This window comes from Entelurus aequoreus, linkage group LG22, assembly GCF_033978785.1.
Source record: "Entelurus aequoreus isolate RoL-2023_Sb linkage group LG22, RoL_Eaeq_v1.1, whole genome shotgun sequence".
NCBI classification, from domain to species: domain Eukaryota; kingdom Metazoa; phylum Chordata; class Actinopteri; order Syngnathiformes; family Syngnathidae; genus Entelurus; species Entelurus aequoreus.
The window spans coordinates 36,410,928-36,436,028 of record NC_084752.1 but is presented as its reverse complement, the minus strand read 5'-3'; the positions used below and the strand labels follow the sequence as shown (position 1 = coordinate 36,436,028).

The 25,101-nt window shown below is 45.5% G+C and overlaps 2 protein-coding genes across 8 annotated transcripts in view; one reads left to right on the top strand and one right to left on the bottom strand.

Annotated features, from left to right (window-relative positions):
- Positions 1-2,062, top strand: part of LOC133639607 (dynein regulatory complex subunit 4-like) — a 14,267-nt gene extending 12,205 nt beyond the window's left edge. Inside the window, exons 9-11 of the mRNA XM_062033067.1 lie at positions 1,471-1,680; positions 1,748-1,813; positions 1,874-2,062. Of these exons, the coding sequence (XP_061889051.1) occupies positions 1,471-1,680; positions 1,748-1,813; positions 1,874-2,002 (405 nt within the window). The 3' untranslated portion in view covers positions 2,003-2,062. The remainder of the gene's footprint in view (positions 1-1,470; positions 1,681-1,747; positions 1,814-1,873) is intronic.
- Positions 1,198-25,101, bottom strand: kif16ba (kinesin family member 16Ba). Of its 7 annotated transcripts, none has more exons than XM_062033055.1 (26): positions 24,790-25,091; positions 22,391-22,460; positions 22,204-22,317; positions 20,074-20,190; positions 18,089-18,186; positions 17,911-18,020; positions 17,681-17,823; positions 17,350-17,518; positions 17,139-17,270; positions 16,898-17,073; positions 16,756-16,821; positions 16,602-16,661; positions 16,423-16,542; positions 16,305-16,356; positions 15,888-16,025; positions 15,743-15,825; positions 15,583-15,671; positions 15,322-15,375; positions 14,183-15,259; positions 14,050-14,124; positions 13,910-13,985; positions 10,670-10,717; positions 6,105-6,218; positions 5,950-6,039; positions 3,103-3,186; positions 1,198-2,330 (listed from the first exon to the last, which is right to left on the bottom strand). In XM_062033055.1, exons 1-26 carry the CDS (start codon positions 24,834-24,836, stop codon positions 2,169-2,171), a joined length of 3,564 nt encoding a protein of 1,187 aa, XP_061889039.1. In that variant the 5' UTR covers positions 24,837-25,091; the 3' UTR covers positions 1,198-2,168. The 7 variants fall into 7 exon arrangements, with proteins under 7 accessions (XP_061889039.1, XP_061889040.1, XP_061889041.1 ...); XM_062033056.1 differs by having other exon boundaries at positions 6,105-6,215; XM_062033059.1 differs by having other exon boundaries at positions 2,184-2,330; positions 5,964-6,039; positions 24,790-25,093.

Genomic DNA, 25,101 nt, shown 5'->3' with positions numbered 1-25,101 from the left:
TCACACATGCTGCCTTTTACACTTTGCGCCTTTGACAATCCGGATGGTTCTTTTCCTCTTTGGTCCGGAGGACACGACGTCCACAGTTTCCAAAAACAATTTGAAATGTGGACTCGTCAGACCACAGAACACTTTTCCACTTTGTGTCAGTCCATCTTAGATGAGCTCAGGCCCAGCGAAGCCGACAGCGTCTCTGGGTGTTGTTGATAAATGGTTTTCGCCTTGCATAGGAGTTTTAACTTGCACTTACAGATGTAACGACCAACTGTAGTTACTGACAGTGGGTTTCTGAAGTGTTCCTAAGCCCATGTGGTGATATCCTTTACACACTGATGTCGCTTGTTGATGCAGTACAGCCTGAGGGATGGAAGGTCACGGGCTTAGCTGCTTACGTGCAGTGATTTCTCCAGATTCTCTGAACCCTTTGATGACATTACGGAGCGTAGATGGTGAAATCCCTAAATTCCTTGCAATAGCTGGTTGAGAAAGGTTTTTCTTAAACTGCTCAACAATTTGCTCAGGCATTTGTTGACAAAGTGGTGACCCTCGCCCCATCCTTGTTTGTGAATGACTGAGCATTTCATGGAATCTACTTTTATACCCAATCATGGCACCCACCTGTTCCCAATTTGCCTGTTCACCTGTGGGATGTTCCAAATAAGTGTTTGATGAGCATTCCTCAACTTTATCAGTATTTATTGCCCCCTTTCCCAACTTCTTTGTCACGTGTTGCTGGCATCAAATTCTAAAGTTAATGATCATTTGCAAAAAAAAAAAAGTTTATCAGTTTGAACATCAAATATGTTGTCTTTGTAGCATTTTCAACTGAATATGGGTTGAAAAGGATTTGCAAATCATTGTATTCCGTTTATATTTACATCTAACACAATTTCCCAACTCATATGGAAACGGGGTTTGTGTATATATATATATATATATATATGTGTGTATATATATATATATATATATATATATATATATATATATATATGTGTATATATATATATATATATATATATATATATATATATATATATATATATATATATATATATATATATATATATATATGTGTATTTTATTTAAAAAAAAAATACTTATGAATAGAAGAAATAAATACTTAACTCAAAACATAATCAAAGTTTAGTTAGTAAATTAAAAAATGAAATAATACTAACTTATGAATTAATTACAACCGTAATAAACTGTAGATTAATATTTTCGTACAGGCAGAATTTAGACAGACTAGTTTTATATTAATGTTGTAGCATGGGGTAAATAATAGTAAACATGTAATAAAAGTGGTATGTCATGACAACAATGTGCTAAGGAATAATTCAACAACAGTCACCAAAAGAACAAAGCTGACACAATATGTTTTTAGCATTGTTTTCAATAAAACTTAAAAATGCCCCCCACACTATGTGGCCCTTGGTGGACACCCCAGCATTTAGATGACGTATGTTGCAGGTGGAGGAGGAGCGTGACGCGCTGCTCAGGAAGCAGACGGAGGTTCTTCTGGACATGCAGCAGAGGAGCGGCCTCAAGGAGATGCTTCTGGACCAAAAGTTGGCGTTCCTGACCGAGTCTCTGGACAAGAAGGAGGTCCAGCTCCTCGCCACGCTCTCCAGCGCCAACATCCACCCCGCGGCCAGCGCCGCCGCCACCACGCGACTGGAGGTACTGCCCCGCCCACCTTTAGAGTCATGTGATGTCATTGTCCTCACTTCCTGCTTTCCATCTGCAGGACACACTCAGGTCCAAGAGAGTCGCCATCAGGAAACTTCAGGAAGAACTGGACCGCCAGTGTCAGGTCAGCTGACTGCCACTTATGTGTGTGTGAGACGCCTACTCAGTGACCTTTGACCTGCAGGAGTACAACAAGACCCTCCAGAGGTGTCGAGAGCAACTTGAGGCGCTGAGCGTCCCGTCCTACGACTTCCTTCTCACACCCGCTGAGCTCATCCTGAGTGGCCAGAAGCATCCGGAACCTGCCCACTGATGCCTGCTACAACTTGTGGGAATAAAAGGGTCAAAGGTCATGTTTCAGGGTGGTGCTTGTTGCCTGGGTTACAAAGACCAAGGCCAGTGTGAGGAAGTGGACTTTCAAAGTTGAAAAGAGGCGAGCGTGCGTCAACTTTATTTCCCACACAACGCCGGCGAGGCGCTCAGCTGGTTCCGTGACGGCCGCACTCGAACACGCCTTTCTTGAAGAAGGGCGACAGCTCGCACACGGAATGTTTGGAAAGGTGCAATGTTCCGTCTGCCTCCGCACACAGCGGCGATCCTGACGACGTCAGCATCACGCCGAACAGACTCCTCAAGTACCGCTGACACACACACACACGTGTACATATGTACGTACGTACGTACGTACACACACACACACACACACACACACACACACACACACACACACACACACACACACACACACACACACACACACACACACACACACACACACACGTACATACGTATGTATGTACGTACATATGTATACAGGATACACGCACACACATGTACATACGTATGTATGCACATACATATGTATACAGGATACACGCACACACGTGTACATACATATACATACACAGACATATATGTACATACATATAATATGCGCACACACGTTTATAAACACACACGCACACACACAGAGAGACACACACACATGTACATACATATACATACACAGACATATGTACATACATATAATATGCGCACACACATTTATAAACACACACATATGTACATACATATACATACATACACACACACATACGCGTACGTACGTACGTACATATATACATACACACACACACATGTACATACATATACATACACACAGACATATGTACATACATATAATATGCGCACATACACATTTATAAACACACACACACATATGTACATACATATACATACATATATACATACGCGTACACACACACACACACACACACACACACACACACACACACACACACACACACACACACACACACACACACACACACACACACACACACACACGGGATATTTAGCCAATGAAAAGCGTGAGATGATGATGATGCAATGCAGGTGAGGATGATGTCATACCTCCAGGTGGTTCCTGCGTTCAGCGACCATTCTTTCATCTTTGTTCCCAAATAGTTTCTTGGGAGGAAATTCCAGCGCTGCCAGCTGGAATGACAGCATCCCATAATGATGATAACATTGATTAATATTAATAACACGATTAATATTAACAATATTGATAACGTTACGAATAATATTATGAATATAAATGGTAATAACATTTTGAATAATGACATTATTAACAATATTAATTTTCTACCGCTTGTCCCTATGAATGATAATATTATGAATAATATGAATAACATTATGATCAATAGGAATGATAACATTATGATTAATATGAATGATAATGACATTATTAATTACAATAATGACATGAATAATAACATTATGAATAATATTAATTATAATAGTGTGTGAATGTGAGTGTTGTCTATCTCTGTTGGCCCTGTGATGAGGTGGTGACTTGTCCAGGGTGTACCCCGCCTTCTGCTCAAATGCAGCTGAGATAGGCTCCAGCACCCCCCGCGAACCCAATAGGGACAAGCGGTAGAAAATGGATGGATGGATAATAACATTATTAATAATGGCATTATGAAAATGGATGGATGGGTGGAGTTTGCATGTTCTCCCCGTGACTGCGTGGGCTTCCTCCCACCTCCAAAGACATGCACCTGGGGATAGGCCCCTCCCACCTCCTAAACATGCACCTGGGGATAGGCTGATTGTCAACACTAAATGGTCCCTAGTGTGTGAATGTTGTCTGTCTTTGATTAGGTGGTGACTTGTCCAGGGTGTACCCCGCCTTCCACCTGAATGCAGCTGGGATAGGCTCCAGCACCCCCGTGATCCCAAAAGGGTAGAAAATGGATGGATGATGGACATTATGAATAATACCAATGATAATAACATTATGAATAATAATAATAATAATGACATTATGAATAATAATAATATCATGAATAATATTTATGATAATAATAATAATGATATGAATAATAATAATAATAATTGACAATGACATTTTTATTTTTTGTCTGCCTTGGCACTTCGGAGGAGGCGGTCACATATTTGTTCCCTCTCTGTCTCTCCCTGCTTGCTCTCTTTGTCTTGTCTATACTTTTTGAAGCCTCTTTCTCTGCGCTGTCCTCCAAACCTAAAACACCAACATGAAATTGATTAGCTGGACTCTGGACTCAATTGACAAAATCTTCTTGAAGAGGAAGAGAAGTTCTGGGGAGCCTGATGGAAGCATTGCTGCGGGCTAGGTGAGAGACTCCTGGGAGAAGTGGACAATCATGTGCCTCTCAGTTCTTTCCGTTGAGGACGTGGAAGACATCTCCCCATTTGGAAGTGTGATTGCGGGGCATCTGCTGATTGGGCTGGGCATTGCTCTGGTGTATCCATGGCAGGCATTCAAGGAGCCCAAAGGCTTGGGTCCAGCTGTGGGATCACAGACTGTGGTGATTTCTGAACTAAATGGCAAGATTGGATCACATCATGGAGAGGTTTGCTGGACTGGAAACAATAGGATTGAGAGCTGGCATGGACGATTAGAGCAGAGAGGCCATGAAAATGTCTGCTCGTCTGGAAAGCAACATTCCTAATCTGCGATTTGACTCCCCCGAATGGTCTTGACGCTGCTGAGAAACAGAAGAAACATCCCCGAAGGACACCTCAGCGAGGGACGCTCTGACTACCCTTCGTCCCTCCTCAACTCCTGGGAGTTGAACTTTGCTTGCACTGCCTGCCGGGCCTATAGACACAACAACTCCTCACCCTGAACGATGGGCATATGCACACCCCAACCCCCACCACTGCTTAATTCCCTTGGGGCGATGGACGGAGCAGCGACGCTTACAGTAGCGGTAAGCCTTCGTGTCCCCCCCCCGTCACGTGTTTTGTTGATTAATGTGTACTTTGGCTATGAGGTTTTTTTTCCTTGGCCTCAGTCTAGACCCCCGTCCTTGAGTCCGGCCTTGGACTGAATTTTTTTTTTTAGTCCCCCTCCTCCCCTACCTGCTTTTCACCTTTTTTTTGAAAGGGGCGCTGGACTGTCTGGCTGACCCGTCAGTGATCCTGTTATGTCTCCCTGTAATGTTTGGTCCTGTTCGGTCTCCCTGTAATGTTTGATCCTGTTCGGCCTCCCTGTAATGTTTGATCCTGTTCGGCCTCCCTGTAATGTTTGATCCTGTTTGGTCTCCCTGTAATGTTTGATCCTGTTCTGTGTCCCTGTAATGTTTGATCCTGTTCGGTCTCCCTGTAATGTTTGATCCTGTTCTGTCTCCCTTTAATGTTTGATCCTGTTCGGTCTCCCTGTAATGTTTGATCCTGTTCGGCCTCCCTGTAATGTTTGATCCTGTTCTGTGTCCCTGTAATGTTTGATCCTGTTCTGTCTCCCTGTAAGTTTGATTCTGTTCTGTCTCCCTGTAATGTTTGATCCTGTTTGGTCTCCCTGTAATGTTTGATCCTGTTCGGTCTCCCTGTAAGGTTTGATCCTGTTCTGTGTCCCTGTAATGTTTGATCCTGTTCGGTCTCCCTGTAATGTTTGATCCTGTTCTGTCTCCCTGTAATGTTTGATCCTGTTCGGTCTCCCTGTAATGTTTGATCCTGTTCGGTCTCCCTGTAATGTTTGATCCTGTTCGGTCTCCCTGTAATGTTTGATCCTGTTCGGCCTCCCTGTAATGTTTGATCCTGTTCGGTCTCCCTGTAATGTTTGATGCTGTTCTGTCTCCCTGTATTGTTTTGTCTGATCTTGAATGGGATTGTGCTGAAAATGTAATTTCCCCTCGGGATCAATAAAGTACTATCTAATCTAATTTAATGATAATAATAATGACATTATGACTAATTATCATCATGGCTCACCTGAGGATATTTACCCCTGAGGCTGTGGTGCATCTCTCGGAAGCGGCTGTAGCGGCGGAACACGGTCCACGTGTCGTCTTGCACGCTCATCTGCGGGCACACACCGACCTTTGACCTCTGAGGACACATCACTGACCTTGATGAAGACCACTGACCTTGACCTCAAACTCAAAGTGCTCGTCCTTGCCTTGACCCCGAAGGACGTAGCGAGGGATGTAAACACAGATCCGCTGGTCAGAACCGCCGCTGACCGGAGCGCACGCCGGCTGCTGGTTGCCAGGAGACAAGACGTGTGGACGGATCAGAACCAAAAAAAAGAAGAGCACTACTTCTTGTCTCATCTATTTATTTTTTTACTGACAATCCTTTTTGAAGAACACTTTGTCCTCTAAAACGGACCAGAACCAGGTCGTGTTTGGCCTTTCAGCCACACAGGTGCTGGACTAAGATGGCGACTTCTGGCGTGCAACCAAAAGACAGCTTCCAGGACTGCTGGTGATGGCTCGGTGGGTTCTTGAAGACCATCTGAACCAGCATACAATCGTGTCTTCGACTCAGCAGCACACGGTGGACGTCCTTACGGTGCCGCAGGTCCAGGACCTGGAAGTGCCGTTGGACTGGAAGGAGAACAGATCCTGGCGGTTCCGGGGGAAAGACCATGTCTTCCTGCAGCAGAACTACGTGAGTGTCTGTTAGGAAGAACTGCAAAATGGCGTCCGGGTCCGTGCAGCTGGACCTGGTGCTGGTGAAGAGGAGAGGTCGGATGGCGGCCAGTGAGGGCTTGTCAGGACCGGCCATGTTGCCGTGAACCACGTAGAGCAGGTCCGCCAGAACCCGCTTGAACTTGGAGGTGATGATGAGGCGGTCCAGAACGATGTCAGGAACTTTGGCAGTCCAGTCCAAAGACAGAACCATGAGGTCATGGTCTAACAACGGCTCACTTTTGACCAACTCATAGAACTTCTCTGGGTGGATGGCGTTCAGAAGAGCCCTGCAGAACTCCTGCGTGAGGTCTTTGCTGTGGGTGAAGACCACCAGGAGGACGTCTTCACCGGCGCCGAGCAAGCGCACGTGTTGTCCCGCCAGGCTGATCTGGACCTGCCGGATCTTGCCGAGACCCAAACGCTGGCAAGCAGCTAAGGCGTCTTCAGAACCACCGCCACTTGTGACCACAGTTAGCTCTTTTTCCGACACCAGCAGGCACGCCGCTTGGGGGCGGAGCATCCCGGTGCTGGCCGTTCTCAGCCAGAAAACGCTCAGCAGCGGGCCAACCCGCCAGCACGGCGCCAGAGAGGCCAACGTCTCCAGCATTTTGTGTGTGGGAAACGCCTGGAGTCGGCCCAAATCTGGCGGCATCAGAACCAGATTCTGGCAGAAGATGTGAGGACTGGAGTTCTTCAGACAAGACACAGAACCTTTGGCCAGATTGGACCAGTCCACACTGTCTTTTGTCACGTTCATCAAATGGATTTTGTGTTCTCCTGCTGGTTCTGCAACATGTTCTGCTGTGGGCTGCCTGAGACTGTGGATCAGTTCTTTGGAAATTTGGGTCACGTAGTGGGACAGCAAGTCTCGCACGCCAACATCGTGAATGATGTCCCGCGTCACCTGCAGACCCATACCGGCGGTTCTGTACGCCTCACACAACTTCCCAGCAAAGTAGCCCAAACCGTAGCTGGTCTTAGGTTCTAAGAGGACCTTTTCGCCGTCACAGTCAGAGTCAGACCTCTGGTCACATGACCATGACTGGACCGCAGCGTGAGGTCTGACATCAGGGTCCAGGTGCTCAGTCACATGATCCAAACTGGTTCTGGTACACATTTGGTGCTCTAAGTCTTTCTCCGCCCACAACTCAAACGGGAACGCCTGCTCATGATCGCGGGTCGTTGGTTCTGCACAAAGGTCCTGCTGGACTTCAAGAAGGTTTTTCTGTGCACAAGAGCAGTGATGTCATCATCCAGCAGCGCCGTCCTTCATGCAGCCCACAGAACCTTCATTGGACCCAGCAGAGATCGCCACATGCAAATTAGTCTGAGGGTCAATAGTGCTGAGTGGACAGAACTAACATGCGCTGACATGGTCCACTTCAGATTAAGTTCTGGTCCTTGCTGGTCCACTTTCATTTCATTACAGATTGGAAGGATTCATTTCAAGTAATTGGCGTCAGATCAACACACACAACCAAGATGGAGAATGATGGATGGAGATGGATGATGATGGAGAATGATGGACAGAGATGGAGAATGATGGACGGATGGAGAATGATGGACAGATGGAGAATGATGGACAGTGATGGAGAGTGATGGAGAATGATGGATGGAGATGGAGAATGATAGATAGTGATGAATGATGGACGGAGATGGAGAGAGATGGAGAATGATGGACGGAGATGGAGAATGATGGATGGAGATGGAGAATGATGGATGGAGATGGAGAATGATGGACAGTGATAGAGAATGATGGATGGAGATGGAGAATGATAGATAGTGATGGAGTATGATGGATGGAGAATGATGGATGGAGATGGAGAATGATGGATGAAGATGGAGAATGATTGACAGTGATGGAGAATGATGGATGGAGATGGAGAATGATGGATGGAGAATGATGGATGGAGAATGATGGATGGAGATGGAGAATGATGGACGGAGATGGAGAATGATGGACAGTGATGGAGAATGATGGATGAGATGGAGAATGATGGACAGTGATGGAGAATGATGGATGGAGATGGAGAATGATGGATGGAGATGGAGAATGATGGATGGAGATGGAGAATGATAGTGATGGAAAATGATGGACAGTGATGGAGAATGATGGATGGAGATGGAGAATGATGGAGAATGATGGATGGAGATGGAGAATGATAGTGATGGAAAATGATGGACAGTGATGGAGAATGATGGATGGAGATGGAGAATGATGGAGAATGATGGATGGAGATGGAGAATGATGGATGGAGATGGAGAATGATGGACGGTGATGGAGAATGATGGACAGTGATGGAGAATGATGGATGGAGATGGAGAATGATGGATGGAGATGGAGAATGATGGATGGAGATGGAGAATGATGGAGAATGATGGATGGAGATGGAGAATGATGGATGGAGATGGAGAATGATGGAGAATGATGGACAGTGATGGAGAATGATGGATGGAGATGGAGAATGATGGATGGAGATGGAGAATGATGGACGGTGATGGAGAATGATGGACAGTGATGGAGAATGATGGATGGAGATGGAGAATGATGGACAGTGATGGAGAATGATGGATGGAGATGGAGAATGATGGATGGAGATGGAGAATGATGGATGGAGATGGAGAATGATGGACAGTGATGGAGAATGATGGACCGTGATGGAGAATGATGGACCGTGATGGAGATGGAGAATGATAGATAGTGATGGAGAATGATGGACAGTGATGGAGAATGATGGACAGTGATGGAGAATGATGAACGGAGATGGAGAATGATGGATGGAGATGGAGAATGATGGATGAAGATGGAGAATGATGGATGAAGATGGAGAATGATGGATGGAGATGGAGAATGATGGATGGAGATGGAGAATGATAGATAGTGATGGAGAATGATGGACAGTGATGGAGAATGATGGACGGAGAATGATGGACGGAGAATGATAGATAGTGATGGAGAATGATGGAGAATGATGGACAGTGATGGAGAATGATGGATGGAGATGGAGAATGATAGATGGAGATGGAGAATGATAGATAGTGATGGAGAATGATGGATGGAGATGGAGAATGATAGATAGTGATGGAGAATGATGGACAGTGATGGAGAATGATGGAGAATGATGGACAGTGATGGAGAATGATGGACAGTGATGGAGAATGATGGACAGTGATGGAGAATGATGGACAGTGATGGAGAATGATGGATGGAGATGGAGAATGATGGACAGTGATGGAGAATGATGGACAGTGATGGAGAATGATGGACGGAGATGGAGAATGATGGACAGTGATGGAGAATGATGGATGGAGATGGAGAATGATGGACAGTGATGGAGAATGATGGACAGTGATGGAGAATGATGGACAGTGATGGAGAATGATGGATGGAGATGGAGAATGATGGACAGTGATGGAGAATGATGGACAGTGATGGAGAATGATGGATGGAGATGGAGAATGATAGACAGTGATGGAGAATGATGGATGGAGATGGAGAATGATAGATAGTGATGGAGAATGATGGACAGTGATGGAGAATGATGGAGAATGATGGACAGTGATGGAGAATGATGGACAGTGATGGAGAATGATGGAGAATGATGGACAGTGATGGAGAATGATGGACAGTGATGGAGAATGATGGACAGTGATGGAGAATGATGGAGAATGATGGATAGTGATGGAGAATGATGGATGGAGAATGATGGACAGTGATGGAGAATGATGGATAGTGATGGAGAATGATGGATGGAGAATGATGGACAGTGATGGAGAATGATGGACATGGAGAATGATGGACAGTGATGGAGAATGATGGACAGATGGAGAATGATGGACAGTGATGGAGAATGATGGACAGTGATGGAGAATGATGGATGGAGAATGATGGAGAATGATGGACAGATGGAGAATGATGGACAGTGATGGAGAATGATGGACAGATGGAGAATGATGGACAGTGATGGAGAATGATTAACAGAGGACACTTGATTAGGTACGTGATGACAACTCACCTCATATTTGGACTTTGGAGGATTATTCTTATTTGGCAGTTTGTCTTCCTGTAAGAAGAAGAGCAAAGTCCATGTACTTCTCTAGATGATGACTCCTCACTCAACTGGCAGCTGAGTGGTGTTGACAACAAGACGACTCATCATTGTCATGTGACATGCATTTGAATATCACAGCAGATCATAGCAACACATATACATGCAGAGATGCCCCCTAGTGGACTGTTGATCCCAAGTAGGATTTAAAGGCCTACTGGAATTACATTTTTTTATTTAAACGGGGATAGCAGATCGATTCTATGTGTCATACTTGATCATTTCGCGATATAGCCATACGACAATAAAGATCGCAACTTTTGGTATCTGATAAAAAAAGGCTTGCCCCTACCGGAAGTAGCGTGACGTAGTCAATTGAACATATACGCAAAGTTCCCTATTGTTTACAATGATGGCCACATGAAGTGAGAGAGATTCGGACCGAGAAAGCGACGATTTCCCCATTAATTTGAGCGAGGATGAAAGATTTGTGGATGAGTAAAGTGCAAGTGAAGGACTAGTGGGGAGTGGAAGCGATTCAGATAGGGAAGATGCTGTGAGAGCCGGGTGGGACCTGATATTCAGCTGGGAATGACTAAAACAGTAAATAAACACAAGACATATATATACTCTATTAGCCACAACACAACCAGGCTTATATTTAATATGCCACAAATTAATCCCACATAAAAACACCGAGGTGTTTGTTATCCTAGCTCCTAGCTACTAGCTCGAGCTATAACTAGCTCGAGCGGGTAATATGGACGGGATCCCGTATATATAACCCGCCAATACAATTCAAACACCTGCACAACACACACACTCACTCAGCCCAAAGAACCGTTCACCTAACCCAAGGTTCATAAAGCTTATATATTTAACCAAAGTTACGTACATGACACGCACGTACGGGCAAGCAATCAAATGTTTGGAAGCGCGCGGGTGGGACCTGATATTCAGCTGGGAATGACTACAACAGTAAATAAACACAAGACATATATATACTCTATTAGCCACAACACAACCAGGCTTATATTTAATATGCCACAAATTAATCCCGCATAACAAACACCTAGGTGTTTGTTATGCTAGCTCCTAGCTCCTAGCTCCTAGCTACAAGCTCGAGCTAGTTATAGCAAGTGATCAAATTTTTGGAAGCGTACTCATGGTATCGCGTCTGCGTCTGTTAACGAAGTCAAAGTCCTCCTGGTAAGAGTCTCTGTTGTCCGAGTTCTTCGATCTTGACTGCATCTTTCGGGAATGTAAACAATGAAACACCGGCTGTGTTGTGTTGCTGACTTCCCTCGCAAAATACTCCGCTTCGCACCGACTTTCTTCTTTGCTTGCTCAGCTTCTTTCTCCATAATGCAATGAACAAATTGCAACAGATTCACCAACACAGATGTCCAGAATACTGTGGAATAATGAGGTGAAAACAGCTATTTCGTATTGGCTTCAATGGGGAAGCCATACCTGTGTTCTACTGGCTACGTCACGCGCATACGTCATCCTCAAAGGCGTTTTGAACCGGAAGTTCCCCGGGAAATTCAAAATTGCACTTTATAAGTTAACCCGGCCGTATTGGCATGTGTTGCAATGTTAAGATTTCATCATTGATATATAAACTATCAGACTGCGTGGTCGCTAGTAGTGGGTTTCAGTAGGCCTTTAAGCTGCTAATATTACTTATTGTATTCATAATCATCCATCCATCTTCTTCCACTTATCAGAGGTCGGGTCGCGGGGGCAGCAGCCTAAGCAGAGAAGCCCAGACTTCCCTCTCCCCGGCCACTTTGTCCAGCTCTTCCTGGAGGATCCCGAGGCATTCCCAGGCCAGCCAGGAGACATAGTCTCTACAACATGTACTGGGTCTTCCCCATGGCCTCCAACCGGTCGGACGTGCCCTGACCAGATGCCCAAACCACCTCATCTGGCTCCTCTCCACATGGAGAAGCTGCAGCTTTACTCTGATCTCCTCCCGGATGACAGAACTTCACCCTATCTCTAAGGGAGAGCATGTAGCCGTCATCTTGTTCTTTCGGTCAAAAGTTAAAGCTCATGACCATAGGTGAGGATGGAAACGTAGATCAACCACTAAATTGAGACCTTTGCCTTCCGGCTCAGCTCCTTCTTTACCACTACCGACTGATACAGCGTCCGCATTACTGCAGACGCCGCACCAGTCCGCCTGTCGATCTCACGATACACCCTTCCCTCACTCGTGAACAAGATCCCGAGGTACTTCAACTCCTCCACTTGGGTCAGGATCTCCTCCCCAACCAGGAGATGGCACTCCACCCTTCTCCGGGTGAGAACCATGGACTTGGGCTTGGAGGTGCTGATTCTCTTCCCAGTCGCTTCACACTCGTAAGAGCTGAAGATCCTGGCCAGATGAAGCCTTCAGGATCACATCATCTGCAAAAAGCAGAGACCTAATCCTGCAGCCACCGAACCGGATTCCCTCAACGCCCTGACTGCGCCAAGAAATTCTGTCCATAAAAGTTATGAACGGAATCGGTGACAAAGGGCAGCCTTGGTGGAGTCCAACCCTCACTGGAAACGGGTCCGACTTACTGCTGGTCATACAGGGAGTGGACCGCCACAATCAGCCAGTCCAATACCCCATACTCTGAGCACTCCCCACAGGACTTCCTGAGGGACACGGTCGAATGCCTTCTCCAAGTCCACAAAACACATGTAAACTGGTTGGGCAAACTCCCATGTACCCTCAAGGATCCTGCCGAGAGTATAGAGCTGGTCCACAGTTCCACGACCAGGAAAAAAAACACACTCTTCCTCCTGAATCCGAGGTTCGACTATCCAGCATAGCCTCCTCTCCAGTACACCTGAATAGACCTTACCGGGAAGGCTGAGGAGTGTGATCCCACGATAGTTGGAGCACACCCTCTTAAAGAGAGGAACCACCACCCCGGTCTGCCAATCCAGAGGCCCCACCCCCAATGTCCACGAAATGCTGCTGAGGCTTGTCAACCAACACGGCCCCACAGCATCCAGAGCCTTTAGGGACTCCGGGAGGATCTCATCCTTCTGCCACCAAGGAGCTTTTTAACTACCTGGGCAACCTCAGCCCCAGAAATAGGAGAGATTTAAGGTATGTGATTGTAATGTATATAATAGAATGATGTCATTGTAATAATGATGTCATATAATGATAGACAGCCACACAGAGCGTGCCCCCCCACCCACCTGGAGAGACAGGCCATTCAGGAGGTTGATGTTGCGTAGCCTCCTCTGCACCTCCTCCTCGATGTAGGCGCTGATCCTGTTACCAAGAGAACATGAGGAGGATGACCAGAGCTGTGTGGTTCTGATCCAACAGTTCATACCTATGGTCTGAGAGCGGCTGAAGTGTGTGCAGGTGAGTCGTGCAGTTCCCCTCGGTGCGCATGTCCTGCTCCTCCCTGTCACAGACATATGGTCATCTGGCGTTTCTAATAAAGTGGCTGGGTGCTCACCCACCCGTGTGCTCCTTTCTCCTCCAAGGAGGTGCAGCATCTGAGGGCCCAGTGCCTCCTCTCCAGTCGGCCCACTGCCTCCTCCATGGCCTCCTGCTGCTGCTTGTCTTTGGACTCCAGGATCTCCTTCTCCTTGCGCCTCACATTTTCTTCTTGGCGGCCCACGTCGGCCGTGAACCGGAGGTTCTCCTGGAGGTGCAGGAGGTGCCGAGCGTTGGCCCGGTGCAGCTCCAGCTTGTCCTCCTTCTCCTGCAGCTCCTTCTCCACCTGGTACAGGAGCTCCTGTAGGCCGGGAGGACTGTCGAGCACCTCCTCCGCTCGCTGCTTCTCAAGGGCCAGTGCCGGGAGAAAGTTCTGAGTTACGCTCCTCAGCTGGCGCTGCTTGGAGTGCAGCTCCTGCTCCTCCTTCAGGTTGCGGGACAGAGGGAGCATAGAGGCAACCTCCTTCTCCAAACCTTCTTTCCACCGCTGAAGCGTCTCCTCGAGGCGTGCCAGCTCCTCCACCTGAGCTCCTTTAAAGTCGGTGTAGCGGGTGCAAGCATTCCCCGCCTCCATACTGCCATCTCCCGCCTCCTCGGCCCGTAGAAGTAACTCCTTGATGTCTGCCAGCGATCGATGCTCCTCCTCAAGGCGGCCTGCCTCCTCCTGGCTCTGCAGGAAGACCTCCTCTTCCTCCCTCAGCTGCTCCTGCAGCCTCCCAAACAGGCTGAGCTGCTCCTTTTCCTGCTCCTGCAGGCGCCTCCTCTCAGTCTCCAGACGCACGTGCTGCTCCTCACGCTCCCTCTGCAGCTCCTCCAGCTCTCGGTATATCTCCTTCTGTTCGTCATCTTGCTCTTGCTCCGAACCTCCCTGCACCTCCTGGAGCCGGGAGCGTCGATCCTCAAAGCGCTGCTTCTCCATCAGGAGGTGGCGCAGGAGGCTCTCCATGTCCTGATTGCGGCGGCGAAGGCTCTCCTCCTGGCGCAGGATCCTCTGATGCACCTCCTCAAACTCTTTGCGTTGGCTCTCCACCTCCTGCTGGAGGCGTTGCAGCTCCACCTTCTCGCTCTGCTGCTTGGCCTCCATCTCCTTGATCAGCCTCCTGCGGGGACGTGACAAGCGCCATCAGTTTCCAGGGCAACCGTCGGTCTGGTACCTCCTCACCTCTTCACCTCCAACTTGTCCAGCTCCTCGCGTTGCTGACGCTCAAACTCCAGCCTGCACACGTCAAACAAGGAACTCGGTCAAAAAAAGCGCAAAGACAAGGAATACAAGCTGGTGGCGGACACGGACAGGATGTCAAGGTGGGCACACACAGGAAGTGGACGTCTACCCGCTGGGTGGGGGGTGGGGTGGGGGGGAACAGAGCAGCACGTTTTCATCACCCGTGTTGCCATGGCAACGGGATGTGCTGCCGAGACTCACCCTGGGTTGTACAGCATGACGGTGGACAGGTTCTCGCAGGACTGGGACAGGTCGCTCATGGACAGACTGAAGGAGGACAGCAGGCCACTCTGAGGGGTCAAGCGGGGACAGGGTTGGACCAGATGGGACAGCGCGGGGACCTGCCCGCGCCGAGACTCACTTTGCGTTTCTCTCGCAGCTTGGCCGCCTCTTTGGGGTGGTTGAAGCGGAACATGTTGGTTCTGCCCAGCAGGATGACGGCACCTGTGCGAGAACCGGTGTGAAGCAGGGCGAGGACTAAGACGAGGATGAGGGCGGCCGCTCACCTTGATTGAGCGGAGTGGGCGCGGTCACCTGGACCCCATTGACACAACACTGAGCCCCGCTGAGCGGTACCAGCGTCACTTTGCCGTTCTGGTTCTCAAACACGCAGTGCTCGCTCTCCAGGTCTAAACCGTGCAGAACTGTAGGGGGCGCAAGAGCACAGGACATGTACTCAGTGTACTTCTGTTTTTAATCATATTTATTTTTAAATTGGTTTTATATTTATTTATTTTTTGGTTTTATTCAGTCATTGGTGGAGCTAAGGATAATATTTGAATATTGTTTTTAATATTGTTGTGCAGCACTTTGGAAACATTTTTGTTGTTTAAATGTGCTATATAAATCAAGTGGATTGGATTGGATTGAAAAAGCTCTTCTTCCTTCAGTCGCATTGACACTGAGGGATTACAGCGACTCACTGATGTCCTGCTCTGTGGACGCGTCCTCTCTGCCCACGTGCGTGCGTCCCTCCTGAACCCAGACAAGAGAAAGACATCACTGTTGGGACTCGCCGTGTCCTTTTGGGGACGAGCGGACCTTAAGGTGGTACAAGATGATGCCGGTGCTGAGGAGGTCGTCGTCGATGCCGATGAGGTGAGGCAGCTCGGAGTCCAGGACCACGCCGATGCCCTCCTTCCTCAGCGCCAACGTCTCCTCCTGTGGACAGGCGCCCGCTCTCGTCACGTGGACCACACACAGGTCTCTGTGGACATTACCTTGAGGATGTTCTGGGTTTCATTCCACTTGTTGGTCCACTCTTTAGTCAACTCCAGCACCTACACACACACACACACACACACACACACACACACACACGGCTGTAGGTGTGTGGAAGGGTCAAAGGTCAGGGCCTTTAAGGGTCACACTCACTCTGGCTTCGTTCTGGTGCAGCTTCTCCTCCATGCTGAGCGCAGTGGGAGAGTCCAGCAGGGCAATCTGTACGACAACAACAACAAGCCCATGGTCACAACACTGATGGTTACCATGGCAACAAGGGCAGCCTCGAGGTCACCTGGTTGCCCTCCACCAGCAGCGCCCTCAGTCGGGCGATTTCCGCCCGCAGTTCCCTAATCAGCCTGACGTTGGCGTCCTCGTTGATGGTGGGCTTGTTGATGATGTTCTTGGCGCGGTTGGCGTAGCGCAGCGTGCTGAGCGTCTCACCGTAGTTGACGTCGGCAGGGGAGACGGCTGCGAAGGAGAAGGCGGATTACGGCTCGGGATGGCGTGGACTTTCTGCTGAAAAGGCGTCTCACTGGCGATCATGATGGTCTTGGAGTTGCCGCCCAGGCTGTCCTTCAGCAGCCACGTGAGCACAGAGTCTCTGTACGGCACGAAGACACACTTCCTCTTCTGGTTGCTGTAGACGCCGTCCTGCGGCAAATCAGCTGCTCCCCAGCAGGAAACGGGAGTCAGTAAGCATCCCTATGCTCTGTGTGTGTGTGTGTGTGTGTGTGTGTGTCTGACCCAGAGCTGAGATGACGTTGCCCAGGCTGACCAGAGACTTGTTGATGTTGCCGCCTTCTGTCAGCCGGACCCCTGTTGCCCCGGTGGAGTCCGCCCGCTCGCTCCCAGCCAGGTCAACCAGGTGGATCTTGCTGAGCGTCTCACTGGGCATCTCAGCATCAAACTTGGCCTGCATGGGGCGATGTTGTTGATACATTGATTGAAGAAGAAGATGGTTTAGATTTATATAGCGCTTTTCTAGACTCTCAGACGCACATTACTGAGATAGACATTTTCACACTACAATAATACGTCCATGGTGTGATGCGGCGGGAAGGTAGGAGGTGCTGACCTGCGTGAAGTTGATGGTGAAGATGGCGTGCGAGCGGCTGCTGACGTCATTCATGCCGGTGCTGGCGGTGGTGCGCTTGATATTTCCCGCCTCCATCAGCTCCTCCACGTCGCTGTAGTTCTGGACCAGGTGTTTGGACAGATCTGCGGTCAGGGGGCAACGTCATGGAATGCGAGTTCTAGTCGGCGCTGGTGCAGCAGTGAGCACGACCCCGGCGAGTGTCCCCTGACCTTCTACGTAGGGTCCGTCCTTTGGGTGCTCCCTCACCCTCAGGTTGTACGTCTGAGTGGACTTCCTTCTCAGCAGGTCCCTCACGCGCTCGTTGTAGATCTCCAAGTAGCTGCAAGGAGACCAAGGCATTAGCCACGCGCTCCCGTGCATCCTCAAGCACAACTCAGTGCAGGTCACCTGACTTCAGTGCGAAAAGAAGCTTCGTCCCATCGTGTGGAAACTGCAATGCGGCTGAACAAGCCTTCGCAGATCCTGGGGATCAAACCCGCGTCTCCCTGCAAGACACAAAATGCAAACGTCACTTCTGAAAACGGTTTAGTGCAAAGATTCTCAAACTGCGGTACACATACTATTAGTGGTCCGCCAAAGAATCAATGTAATATTCAAACACAGTGTTACCGTTCAAACTGTGTGTAATGTGACAGTGGCCAAAATATTAAATATACTAGTTAAATAAAACCTCTGCCTTGTTTTTATGAATATTTAGGCTTACTACGCTACTGTATTTTATTGATGTCATTATGGTGGTACTTGATGAATACTTAGGTCTACTACACCAGTGTTTTTCAACCACTGTGCCCGGCACACTAGTGTGCCGTGAGATATTGTCTGGTGTGCCGTGGGAAATTTTGCAACTTCACCTAATTAGTCCCAAAAAAATTTTTTTTTTGCAAATCAATAATTATAATCAGCAAATAATGTGCTGTTAACGAGTGTCTGTGCTGTATAGAGCTCGGCAGGTTAACCATGGAATACTCCACGTCACTAGGTGGCACCAAGTAGTTCATTGCTTTGTAGAAGTCGGAACGCGTCGAGGACGGTTTGTCGTGATCCCAATATGCAGAGCACAGCGGGAGACGGCGTGCAGGTAAAATGGCATGCAATGATTAAACCAAAAATGAACAAAAGGGAAAGGAAAAGGCACTGAAGCTTAGGGACGGCTATGCAAAACGAAAGCAAAACTGAACTTGCGACGAGGTAAACAAAAACAGAATGCTGGACGACAGCAAAGACTTACTTTTACCATGAATTGATTTACTTGGACCCCGACTTAAACAAGTTGAAAAACTTATTGGGGTGTTACCATTTAGTGGTCAATTGTACGGAATATGTACTGTACTGTGCAATCTACTAATAAAAGTCTCAATCAATCAAACAAAAAACAGCGTGTGGAGCGGAGATGGCGTCCACAAAGTACATCCGTACATGACATGACAATCAACAATGTCCCCACAAAGGAGGATAGCGTATACGCACAACTTAAATAGTCTCGATTGCTAACACAAAGCAGGTCAGGCAATAGCACTCAAAGGAAGGCGTGAAGCTGCTACAGGAAAACAAACAACAAAACAGGAAGAAATGGTCACCAAAATAACAGCGCAAGACAGGAACTAAAGCACTACACACAGGAAAACAACAACGGACTCAAAATAAGGCACGACAACTAGGTGGAGTTTCATTTTTGAACCTTTTCTGCTGGTGGTGTGCCTCCGTATTTTCTTTATTAAAAAATGTGCCTTGGCTCAAAAAAAGTTGAAAAACACTGTACTACACTACTGTATTTTAATGTTGTCATTATGGTGGTACTTGATGAATACTTAGGTCTACTACACTACTGTATTTAATGTTGTCATTATGGTGGTACTTGATGAATACTTAGGTCTACTACACTACTGTATTTTAATGTTGTCATTATGGTGGTACTTGATGAATACTTAGGTCTACTACACTACTGTATTTTATTGATGTCATTATGGTGGTACTTGATGAATACTTAGGTCTACTACACTACTGTATTTAATGTTGTCATTATGGTGGTACTTGATGAATACTTAGGTCTACTACATTACTGTATTTTTAATGTTGTCATTATGGTGGTACTTGATGAATACTTAGGTCTACTACACTACTGTATTTTAATGTTGTCATTATGGTGGTACTTCATGAATACTTAGGTCTACTACACTACTGTATTTTAATGTTGTCATTATGGTGGTACTTGTAGAGCCAAGTGGTTTCTGAGGTGGTCGTTTGAGATCCACTGTCTAAGTCTTTTGTCTTCACGTGGACTGACACACACACACACACACACACACACACACACACACACACACACACACACACACACACACACACACACACACACAGGAATGTGTCATTACTGGGTTTCCCATCATGGTGTAGGACTTCCCAGATCCCGTCTGACCGTAAGCGAAGACGCAGGCGTTGTAGCCCTCAAACGCCGCCTTCAGCACATCAGAGCCTAAATCTCTGAAGACCTGAGAAGCAGGACAAAAAAGCAAAGTAGAAGATTTACGACCAGGGCTGGAACTTTATGGCAATTACTCTGATTCATATTAAAATCACCATTAATAACACAACTATTCACTAATTGGAAAACATGACTGTTTATTGTACAAACCAAAACCCAACATTAAAATATGATTTAAAAGAACAACGGATATAAATTAGTAACAAATAAACAAGTAATCTCCAGCACCCCCCACGACCCCGTAAGGGACAAGCGGTAGAAAATGGATGGATAAACAAGTAATAATAGCAACAGCAATAAATCAAAATAATAATAAAACAATTAAATTAAGTTTTTCCCGTTTACATTTATTTTTTATTCTGTTTTTCACCCTTTACACAAATGTCACCACTATAGAGCGTGTGCTTTTTGTGTCATCAATAAAATGTAATAAAATGCAAAAATCCTCACATTTATTGGTGCAATACAATACCAGTATTTTAAGTCAAAGCATAACAATTGTGTACATGTCTCAATAAGTGCTTTAAGTATATTATGCTTGTGTAACGTACTTTTTTGAAACTTTTATTTTGTTAGCAAAGTCAGACCGGATGTTGTGCATAGCGCTGTTATTGTGAAGGGGGGCAAGTGTGTGTTGTTTTGACCTTGACGAGTAAGGAGACAACTTGAGGCTGTAAAAAAAAAGAAAAAAGAAGAGCCTCTCAAGTTTTGACTGCTGTTTGTACATGGATGTTACATCCATGATGTCATTCACAACAACATAACACAACAGATGATGTGTTGTGTGTGTATGACTGTTTGTACATTGATGTTACATTCATGATGTCGTTCACAACAACACAACAGATGAGATGTGTTGTGTGTGTATGATTGTTTGTACATTGGTGTTACATCCATGATGTCGTTCACAACCACAACAGATGACATGTGTTGAGTGTGTACGATTCTTTGTACATTGGTGTTACATCCATGATGTCGTTCACAACAACACAACAGGTGACATGTGTTGTGTGTGTATGATTCTTTGTACATTGGTGTTACATCCATGATGTCGTTCACAGCAACACAACAGATGACATGTGTTGTGTGTGTATGATTGTTTGTACATTGGTGTTACATCCATGATGTCGTTCACAACACAACAGATGAGATGTGTTGTGTGTGTATGATTGTTTGTACATTGGTGTTACATCCATGATGTCGTTCACAACAACACAACAGGTGACATGTGTTGTGTGTGTATGATTCTTTGTACATTGGTGTTACATCCATGATGTCGTTCACAGCAACACAACAGATGACATATGTTGTGTGTGTATGATTCTTTGTACATTGGTGTCACATCCATGATGTCGTTCACAACAACACAACAGGTGACATGTGTTGTGTGTGTATGATTCTTTGTACATTGGTGTTACATCCATGATGTCGTTCACAACAACACAACAGATGACATGTGTTGTGTGTGTATGATTGTTTGTACATTGGTGTTACATCCATGATGTCGTTCACAACACAACAGATGAGATGTGTTGTGTGTGTATGATTGTTTGTACATTGATGTTACATCCATGATGTCGTTCACAACAACACAACAGATGACATGTGTTGTGGGTGTATGGATTGTTTTTGCTAGCTTTAGCATGCTAGTTTCAAGTGGCTGTCTCTACATTGTTTAGTTTCGGGGATGAATGAGCGGTATCAGACACTGTATTTTACCAAACAACGACAACATTTCACTCACATGTATGTCAATTTCCCTGATATTCTGTCATATTGGCCAATTAAGGGATTCCGTCCGTGGTTACGTTAACACGAAAATCATATGGCTTTTCTTTTTTTGTTGAGTTTAGTGATTATTGATTAGGCATACTATAGCTGTCAAATAAAAAGTAGCAAACATGGTGACATCCCAAACTTGTAGTAGACGTGGTTTGGTTTCACTCCTCCGTTCCACTGTATTTACAATCCTTTCTACGACCCCTTTAAAAGTCACGTTTCATAGTTAGTTAACTCTTACTTTGTCCTGAGAGACGAAGGTGGAGCTCTTACAATCGGCAGAGTCGTAGGAAAAGTCATACGTGAAGGTCTTTGTCCGAACCCTCGTGGAGTCCCCTGAGACGCCTTCAGGGAACTTCGAAAGTAGACAAGACAATCAGATGCTTTTCAGGCTGGAGTCAATTCTGAGCAGAAGGTTGCAGAAGTACCTTCAGGTTGGTGATGGTGGTTTTGGCGCCGTCCATCTGGATGATGCATTTGGCCATCAGCTCTTTCTCCCTGAAGGAAGAACATCTTCAGGAAGGTGGACAACACTAGAATGCCTACACATTCTGTAGATGTCATCTTGTCCCAACATCACATGATCCCTTCAGGTTTGCATCCCAACTGATAGAAGATGTGCTAAAAGTCCACCTGCGGTATTTTCTACTGTTTAGCTAGCATCTAATCAGCGTGTTGCTTTCAAATATTCACCACCTGTGGTGATAACACTTGGCTTTTTGGGGGAGAAAAAGACAATACGAAGAGTGAATGGTAACACTTGACCGAGCAAGGGTTCAGGTTCAAATGAAACATGTTCTATTTGAAAGACGCGCAATGAAAACATTGCTTTGGAACCAACTCACCGTCTGTCCACTTGACACACCTGTGGGGAAACTTTGCTTTGATCAGAAAAATAAGACAAAAATCTGCAGCTTATTCCAAAATGATTGTGTGTCTGTCTCCTATGTAATTGCGCTCTGGAATAATGTTGTGAATGACATCTGCTGGGTCAAGACGTGGTCCCTTCCTAACAGCTATTTACTTACCAACAAAGTCAAAGAGATATCTTTTTAAATCATTCATGGTTATTACCCTGTAAAGACTGTGATGGTTAGATACAAGAAGGACATTGATGTTACCTGCATCTTATGTAACATGCATGTTGCACCTTATGTTACCTGCACCTTATGTAACATGCATCCAGAGACTGTTTACCACCTGTTTTGGACTTGTTAAAGCACTCCATCACTATGGCAGGGCATCTGTCGCTTCATCCTGGACAATATTCATGACAAATTTGTGCTTTGTTTTAAAGATGTACTATTTGGATTTACATTGTATGAAAAAAAAAAAGAAAATGAATTTTACCTTTGCAACCTCATTATACTATTTGCTAAGTTTTATATTCATAAATGTAAGTTTCTCAATACCCGACCTGTTTTTTGTGCCTTTAAAAAAGAATTAGAACTGATTGATTGATTGATTGATTGAAACTTTTATTAGTAGATGTCACAGTACAGTACATATTCCGTACAATTGACCACTAAATGGTAACACCCGAATAAGTTTTTCAACTTGTTTAAGTCGGGGTCCACCTTAATCAATTCATGGTACAAATATATGTGTACAGCTCTGGTAATGGGTACACTCGCACCCACCTGCACAAATGTACTTCAAAATGTAACAATCAAAATAAATATGACGTTTTTTTTTGTTTACTAGGGCATGCATATATAACATGCATTAGTTTGACCATTTAAAATAAACAATAATAAAAAGGAGATGCTTGGAAATAGCATAAAAATGCCCCAAAAACTTGGAAAACCGCGATTCATAGCGTTACTTTTTGGTGTAACCATCATGAGCATTTTGTTCAGGTATATTTCTTTTATATTTAGATAAATCATCATATTTATGTATTACTAAATTTAAATAGGTATTGATCAATCTTTAAGCTGTGTGTATTTGATTTCAGTTTGCTTTTGACATCTTGACGAATTGTAGTTGAAACTATTACAACCTTGTGCTGCGCTCATGATGGCGTAACCAAACTAGATTTCATTTAATGATCTTATTTTAAATAGTTATTCCCTTTTTTACATTTAGAATATTTAAATATTCATTTATAAACGTTGAATACATTTCAAATATCAATAAAATGCAATTGCCTTCATCTTTTAGGGTAATGTTTAGTTACGCCAAGTCATGAGCGTAACACTAAGCTTCATCACTTTGACTTGTAATATCTCTAATTCTGGTGGGGTTTTATGCTTTTTTCTTTTTGGAACATGTACTATACATAAAGTCCCATATTTTATATGGGACTTTATTGTATTATATATATAATACAATAAAGTCCCATATAAAATGATGTTTCTAGCAATACTTTAATTTTGCCTTTGAAAGTAACACTCCAATGTCCATTATTGGAGCTGTACACATATACTATCAGCATAATACAGTCATCACACAAGTTAATCATCAGAGTATATACATTGCATTATTTACAATCTCTATCAAACTCTACGTAAAACACTCTCTACCTCTAACAACCAAAAAGCTGTGAAAACGATGATGCTGTGTTCTAAATTTAAATTATTTACTGAAAATGAGTGAGCCTATGGCTTTGCACTTTGATATATATATATATATATATATATATATATATATATATATATATATATATATATATATATATATATATAGCATTATATTTTAGTTACTTTATTGAATTTACAACCCCCAGGCGCTGTTTTGTACTGTTTTTGTTCTTACTTTAATTATTACTTCTCAACTGTTTGTAAATGTTGAAATGTATAAATAAAGGTTTATTAAAAAACCTCACCGTCTGTCCATGGGTCTGACCCGGACAGCCACCCGGACCGACGCCATAGCACATCCCGCGTCTTGTCCGCTCCGGTCGGTGTAAGAAGGCAGCGGCTAGCTAGCTTAGCATGAATTAAAGTCCCGACAACCAAACCTCTGGCAGCACACAAACAAGGCGAGTGGACGGAAGGTCTCTTGATGTGCGACCGGAACCGGCGGAGGTCCAGCGGGCCGGAGGACACGATTAGCCGGCTAGCTTGTTTTGCTCGGTCGGCGAGAGTGAAGTTCTTCTTCTTCTTCGAATCAAAGACCGGTTCGTGCACCGCCCAGC